Consider the following 7970-nt stretch of genomic DNA (forward strand, 5'->3'; position numbering starts at 1 on the left):
TGGAGATCCCTTGGGATTACAACTGCTCTCCAGGCAACAGGGATCAGTTTACTTGGAGAAAATGGTCACTTTGGAAGGCAGACTATATGGCATTATACGCCACTGAAGTCCCTCCCCAAATGCCACCCTCCTCAGGCTCCCCCTCCAAAATCACCAGGGATTTCCCAACTGCCAACTCTACTTCCACTGGAAGAAGAACAAGCCACCAAGTTCCCTGTTTGCGCAGCTGTATCCATGAGCAGAAGTTCTTCATTTGGTGCACTCAGATGGCACCTTTAAAAAAGGATGCCTCTAGAGGGGCTCGTGACACAGCAAAGTTGGGTCCCAGGACCTGCCCAAGAGTGCCTCGCCATGGGCTGAGGACCACGACTCTCCAATTTTGTTTTGGGACCATTTCAAATGAGCCCCCATGCCCAACTATATTTCAGCCTGAGACATAGGACCTTCCATTTCTTTTTTTTTTCTTTTTTTTTTCTTTTTTTTTGTGAATAAACAATTTTATTAGTAACATATGGTAGTAGAACTATAACTACAACTTATAAAAAGCTTAATATATATTAAGAAAAAGACCATCATTCTACCCCACATCTTACTTTCTCCCACCCCTCCCCCAATTACTTGACCCCCGCCAGTGTTATTTTCTTTAAAAAAACAGATATTACCTTCCATTTCTGACCGCATTTATTTCAATTAGGAATCGCGACAGATGCCCCTTTCTGTCTGGACCAATTAGCACCTCGGCTGATTTACAAAATCCCCAACAGTAACACAAGATCCCCCACACTCACTGTGGAAACGGACCAGAGGCAAAATCAGCATTAAAATATGCTGAGCAATGGCAAGTGTTTCAAGCAAACCCCGGTCAGGCCTGTTACAACTCCCTCATGGTGGAGTGGAATGTTATTTCCCCCCAAATAAGAGTGCCTTAAACTAGATATAGAAAGGTGAATGGCAAAGGGACCAAGGGCTGTGAAAAACAGCCATACAAGTGAAGGGCTGTGAAAAATAGCCATCCAGAGCACAGAAGAAACTTGCTTCAAGACAGTTGTTTATGGGCAAACATCCTCTGGAGAACTTACAAGGAGTGAGGAGAAAAAATAGACACACCTCCCACATGTCTCCCTGAAACTTCCCACATTCCTCAAGGCATGACAGGTTCTCACAACATTTTGAAAGCAGGGCGCAAACAACCTATTTTTATTCTATTCGGTAGGAAACTTGGGAGACCCATCTGGGCCATCCCTAGATAAAGTTCGGCCGGCACAGAAAATTCCCCAGGTATGCCTAAAGTTCTCTCGTAAATTTTAACGTAACAGAACAGCTGCCTTCCCCCCCCACACACACACACACACACCAGGGGAGAAAGGCAAGTTATAAATCATGCTAAGAGGGGGAAAGCCCTCAACACATAGTGCAGTGAAATCTGAGCATGCTCGGAGGAAATGTTGACGGCAGTCCTGAGGCTACTGGGAAAGACTGATGGGGGTGGGGGCTATTATCCCATGTGCAAAGCCTCTAACACACATACACACACAAAATGCAGAGAGAACAAAACCCTCTGCTCATTCCCTCTCCCCTCAACTTTATTCATTTAAGAAACTGGGTCTCTTAAGCTTTCTGTTTAAAGACAACCATTTTAGTTATTGCAATACTTATTTACTCCATTTGTATCCTCTCCTCCATTTTATCCTCACAACAACCACCCCGTGAGGCAGGTTAAGCTGACAGAATGTGGCAGGCCCAAAGTCACCCAGCAAGCTTCCATGGCACAAGTGGGGATTCAAACCTGGGTCTCATCCACCGCACCCCACTGGCTCTCAATATAAGAATAGCAAGAATAACAGCAAAAACGGTATGCCATCAAGTCGAAGCCAACTTATAGGGATCCCATGAGGTTTTCAAGGCAAGAGATGAACAGAGGCGGAAGCTGGGTTCAGGTAGCCGGCTCAAGATTGACTCAGCCTCCCATCCTTCCAAGATCAGTAAAATGAGTACCCAGCTTGTTGGGGGGGGGGGGGGGCGGGGAAGTGTAGATGACTGGGGAAGGCAATGGCAAACCACCGTGAAAGTCTGCCATGAAAACGTCATGATGCAACATCACCCCAGAGTCAGAAACGACTGGTGCTTGCACAGGGGACTACCTTTAGCTAGCTATTATTTGAGTTCTCTTAATCTCACTATATAAAACTTTTGTTCCATGCATTTAACTGCAGGTTTGTGTGTTGTGCTATATTACACTGTAACCTAACAGTAATGTATCCTGTTTGTAGATGTACCATTAGTAATGTCTTGTTTGTATGAAAGACAGTTTCTACCTCTTGAGCTTCGCCTGTCTAAATCTGATCCTAGGATAATGGTATAGATGTGTTATTATAGGTTTTCGTCTGAGGGGAGGGGGGAATTAAAGGATTAAGTATTTTCTGAATATTTGACCGCACGTTGTATATATTGTTTTTAAAAGTTAAATTTAAGAAAAGAAAAAATGAAAGACAGATTTACACTGTACTTGTATTTTGAAAATTAAAAATAAAAAGTGCTGATAAAAATGAGGTAATTTGCTATTGCCTAATTCTGCACAGCCATCTTGGTAGCTCTTGAGAGGGTGGAAAGCTGGGATACAAATTTTGCGAGTAATATCAATAGCACCTCTGGTCTTCCAAGTACTAACAGTGGCCAACCCTGCTCAGCTTCTAAGCCTGAGGTTAGTAGAAGGCCCTAGGTTGCCAGCCTCCAGGTGGGGCCTGGAGCTCTCCTGCTTTTACAACTCATCCCCCGTTGGCAGAGATCAGCTCCCCTGGAGAAAATGGCTGCTTGGAAGGGTGGACTCTATGGCATTGAATCCTGCTGAGGTCCCTCCCCTCCCCTCCCCAAACCCCACCCTCTCCCAGCTCCACCCCCTAAGTCTCCAGGTATTTTCCAACATAGACCTGGCAACCCTCAGCTGCTACCCCACAAAATCATAAAAGAGGCAGTTTGCAGTTATAGCCAATGTTCCCTCTAAGTTGTCGACCCAAGCAGCTGCTCATTAATACAGGAAGCCCCGCTCAGCAGCACTCTGGAGCCGCGCAGAGTTTTGCATTGCCCATTGCCCATTTTAAGATGACAGCAGTTATATTCTGCTCAGGAAGTGAACTACTCAGCTCAGCAGGGGTGGAACTGAGAGGGAACATTGGTTATAGCAGGATTGCCAAAGTCTTTCAAAGACTGTCTTTTTATAATAATACCACCCCAGCCAAATATAAGTTAAAAGAAAAGCCTCTGAAAAAGTGGAGCTGCCCAGCAGTCACCCACATCAGATGAAGAAACAGCATTTACATACCTGCCAAGCTACAAGAGTATAAATAAATCTGGCAGTTAAAAACCAACTCAATGCATGGAAGAATGCAGGAATGCTAAATGCATAGAAGAATAAAAAATGTTGCTTGGTGCCTTACAAGAAACAAGCATGGTGCCAGGGAAGCCTTGGTAGGGAGAGAATTGTACAACATCGGTGCCATCACTGAGAAAGCCCTGCATCTGGTTTATACACACTTCACTTCATTAGGCAGAGCATCTTGAAGATGCCTTCAGTGGGACAGAAGGTACATGCTTACATACAAACTTCGGATATAGCAGCAATCCACAAAATCAGATGGAATGTATCTCTGGTATTTGCAAAGGTTTCCCAGCAAAGATGTGTTTTCAAGTGACACAGAAAACCCCAAAGATGTGTCGACCCCCAATTTCAACCAGTGCAGATGCCTGGAGCCACATCCCACAGCTGGCAAGCTCATCAGACTTTGTACCCAAGACATTTCAGGCTTTCCGTTGATTCTTCCTAGAGATACCAGCTGAGGTGGAACACTTTTTTGGATTTATGTAAAGATTCATGGTGGGCTTTCTGATCTTTGATTCCATCAGCAATGCTTTGGGGGGAACAACCATCATATAAACCAACTATGGGAGCTCCTAGGACTTTTTTTATAGCAGAAACACACAGGAACACAGCTCCAGCTGGCTTGGCATAAGGGGTGTGGCCTGATATGCAAATGAGTTGCTGCTGGGCTTTTTCTTCAAAAAAATACCCTTGTGGATCCTAAAGCTGATGTTGACAGGTGCTGCTTCTAGAATAGATGGTATGCTTCTAATTAAACTGGAGAACACACAACCAGAGATTGGGCCATTAACCCATGTCTACCCATCCACATGAACACATCAAGCTGTGTTATCATACCATCACTCTATTTAGTCAGTACTATCTGTTCAGATGGGCAGCAACTCCCCAGGGCCAACTTTGCAGGGCCTTTCCTGTCACCTACCACCCTGAGCCTTTCAACTAGACATGCCAAGGACTGAACCTGGGATCTTCTGCATGCAAAGCAAAGTCTTTCACTGAGCCACAGCCCCTCCTCTACACGTGAAGCTGTCTTATACTTCGTCAGACCATCAACCCATCAAGGCCAGTACTGTCTACTTCAAGTGGCAACAGCTCCCCAGGGTGTCAGGCAGAAGTCCTTCCCGTCGCCTATTACCTGATCCTTTTAACCAGAGACACCGGCAATTAAACCTGCTACCTTCTGCATGCCAAGCAGATGCTTTCCCACTCAGGCCGAGTGCTAGCACCTCCAGCACCCCAGGCTGGCACCATGGCAGCGCCCCCCACCCGCACCTGCCCTGCTGCCATACCCCTGCCCACAGGGAGGGCAGGCATGGTGGTGCAGCAAGGGAGGGCTGGGTGGGCTCCAGGTGAGCCGCTCCTGTGCAGTGCACTCTTGAGACTGCACTGTGCAGGTGTGGCTCACTCTCAGCTCCTGTTCAGTCTTCTAGGGCAACCCGAGAAGGCTGAACAAGGGGCTGTGGGCAAGCCACACTGATGCCCCATCCAGCTGTTTTCACCTTCAAGACGAAAGGCAAGAGAAGCCAGCTTAGAGGAGAGCACACACCAACACACTATTCCACAGCTCTCAGCTTCCCGAGTCTGCAACCCAGGAAGCCAAGAGCAGCGGGATGGGGGAGGGGGTGCCCAGCAGCACCCTAGGTGAGGTGGCACCCTAGACGGTCACCTACCTCGCCTACTCCCATGCACCAGCCATGCTCCCATTGAGCAACAGCCCCTCCAGGGTCCAGGGAACCAGCTCATAACGTGAGCAGTCAAGGAGACCTTGCTAGAAATGATATTTGCACAAGGTTTACTGGAATGACATTTGCAGCGCTTGCCTTGATTTCCAAACGCTCAGGCTAGCCTTAGCAGCTTCATAGGTTCACACAGGTCACCTCCCTGACCTCAAGGGTGCACAGAGATCTTAAATGTCCAACCTCTTCTTCTCCCCCACTGCCTGTCCACCCCCATCTCGATTCTTGGCTATAAGAATAGCCAAGGGGGTCTCTCCAGTGGGGGGCGGGGGTCTGGCAATCCCAGAGGAACGCGAGCCTCGTCAAAGAACCAGCCCAGGGGCATTAATATGCCATCCACATGGCCGGCCCTCCCCCTTCCGACGCAGAAAGCGGAAAGGGCTTAGGGGAAGAGCAGGGGCTAGGAGGACTCCAAGAGAATCAGCTCCACGCCCGGCCTCCGCCCCAGCGTTCCTCTGCAGCTCCAGCCCTCCCAAGCCAACAAGTCCGATCGCAGAGCATATACGTATACACACAGGAACACACACCCCTTCCTCCCGCCAGCATGGAAGTCCAGAGAGGACGGGGGATGTGTAACCCGTTTTTCCCCGGCCGACCTTCAAATGACATCCAAGAGCCACCGCGCTTCCTCCCACCCGCCCTCAACTACCCAACAACCTCCCACTCACCCCCCCTCCATCCCCCCCCCCCCCCCCCAAGAAGAGCAGCAGAGCTGTGAACGGGGCCGGCGTTTCGAAGCCAGGACTAGGCGGAACAATGCACCGGAGACGACTGCAAAAACGGCTGCAGAGAAATGGGGGGGGGGGGGGAATCGCGCATACCCACACACGCACGCACACACCCCTCAAGACTTTTTGCAGCTGCAGAGCCTTGCACGGGAGCCAGGCTCTCCGAAACACGGCAGGAGGCGACGGCCGAGGCAGTACAAGGCGCCAGGCCAGGCCGATCCCTTACTCGCGGCGTGTTGTTGGGGCTGCTTTTCAACCTAGGCGGCAGCCTCTTCCGCGGAACAGGGGGCGTCTCGCATACTCCAACTCAGGCCTCGGCCGACAGGCTCTTTTAACCTAGGAATAACGCCCCCCTAGCGAGGCTCGCAGCCCAACCGTGCCCGCTTAGAAAGAAGGTTGCCCTCTTCGCAGGCGAGTCGGGGGCGCCGCCAGATTTCCTTGCAAGGCAACCGGCAGATCAGCCATCCCGGGGGTGGGGGGGGGGGGTCGGTGCGCGCTGGGGAAGCCGCCGAGAGGCCGGATCCTGCCCCTCCCACCCCCTGGAGATGCCACTTGTTATTCACGAAAGTCGCCCGCCGAGGGAATGGACGGGGGGGGGGGGCGTGGAGCATCCCCGGGGAAAGGAGGCCGAAGCAGGCGCACGATCCGAAGGCAAAGATCCGGGCCGGGTCCCGGAGGCAGAGGCGCTGCCTTCCCCGCTGGAAGCCGTCGAAGGAGGAAGGGGGGGGGGCACTTACCAGGGCGGCGCGGCCCGCCAGCAGGAGGAGCAGCAGCGCCAGCAGCCCAGCCTGGCCGCGGGGCGCCGGCGGCATCAACCGAGGCATCTTGGGCAGGCAACGCGGGGCGGCTGCGACACCCGTCGGGAGTCCAGCGGGCTGGGGAGGAGGAGGAGGAGGAGGCGGGGTTGGCGGGGGCAGCCTTTCCTTTGTTCGCGCTGCAACCAGAAACCCACCGCCGGCGCCCGGGCAGGGAAGGAGCGGCAGGAGGAGGCGGCGGCGGCGGCGCGCAACGGTCTGCAGCTGGCGATTGTTCTGCTCGGCCGGGGAGGCTGCGAAGGGAAGGGAAGGCGAGGCTCCGCCGCCGAGGGAGCGGGAGAAGGCGAGGGCGGGCCAGGGCTGCGGGGGCTCGCCGGTCCGCCTGCCTCCCTTCCTGCGGGGCCAGGCCAGCCGGCGTCGGGCTGCCGCGCTCAGAGCCGTCTCGCTTGCCTGGGCGCAAGAAACGCGCGCTCGGGCAGCGCTTCCATTCGCTCTATGGCAGCGGCGGCAGGAGACGGGGAAGGCGCCGGGCAGGGCAGAGGCTGGGGCTCCCTCTAGCGACCGCTCCGCTTCCTTCGAGCATTTACACGGGAGAACTTCTCAGCCTCCTCGGCTCCAAGCGGCTTACAGGTGGAGGCCGGCCGGTCAACATGTGTCCTGCACTCATACGTGTGCATGCGCTCACACGTATAAATACAGATGCGCTCTCGCCCTCTCTCGCTCTCTCTCGTGTATGTGAAAGAGAACACGGTAGGAGTCCAGTAACACCTTTAAAACCAACAATCTTATCCAGAATGTAAGCTGTCGGGTGCATGCACACTTCATCAGACCCTGAAACGGGGTACAGTGAGCAGAGCTGGTGGGCAGTGGTTTAGAATGCAAAGTGGTACAAAGTTAAAATCCAGTGGCAGAATAGCAAGATTAACCAGTTGAGAAAACCTTTGATCTGGGTAGCATTAGAGTAGGAAACCAATAAAACAGTAACATGTGAGAATGTCTGTTAATTATTCTATTGCTAGTGAGCCTGGGTCAAAATGAGGGCATTTCTTTCTCTGTGTGTGAGAGAGTGAGAGATGCCCTGACCTGGATATTTATACCCTGCCCTTCTCTGAATCAGAGACTCAGAGTGGCTTACAATCTCCTATATCTTCTCCCCCCACAACAGACACCCTGTGAGGTGGGTGGGGCTGAGAGGGCTCTCACAGCAGTTGCCCTTTCAAGGACAACTCTTACGAGAGCTATTGCTGACCCATGGCCATTAGCCGGAAGCAAAGCAGAGTCAGCCCTGGCTAGTATTTGGATGGAGACTCAATGGAATACCAGGGTCGGAAAGTGGAGGCAGGCAACGGCAAACCATCTCTGAATGTCTCTTGCC

The 7970-nt window shown here is 52.0% G+C and overlaps 1 protein-coding gene across 1 annotated transcript in view; it reads right to left on the bottom strand.

The window, feature by feature from the left end:
- Positions 1–6686, bottom strand: part of SDC3 (syndecan 3) — a 150703-nt gene extending 144017 nt beyond the window's left edge. Inside the window, exon 1 of the mRNA XM_060258304.1 lies at positions 6578–6686. Coding sequence (XP_060114287.1) covers positions 6578–6664 — 87 coding nt within the window. The 5' untranslated portion in view covers positions 6665–6686. The remainder of the gene's footprint in view (positions 1–6577) is intronic.
- Positions 6687–7970: the final 1284 nt, after the last annotated feature.

This window comes from Heteronotia binoei, chromosome 17 (assembly GCF_032191835.1).
Source record: "Heteronotia binoei isolate CCM8104 ecotype False Entrance Well chromosome 17, APGP_CSIRO_Hbin_v1, whole genome shotgun sequence".
In the NCBI taxonomy this organism is placed as follows: Eukaryota; Metazoa; Chordata; class Lepidosauria; order Squamata; family Gekkonidae; genus Heteronotia; species Heteronotia binoei.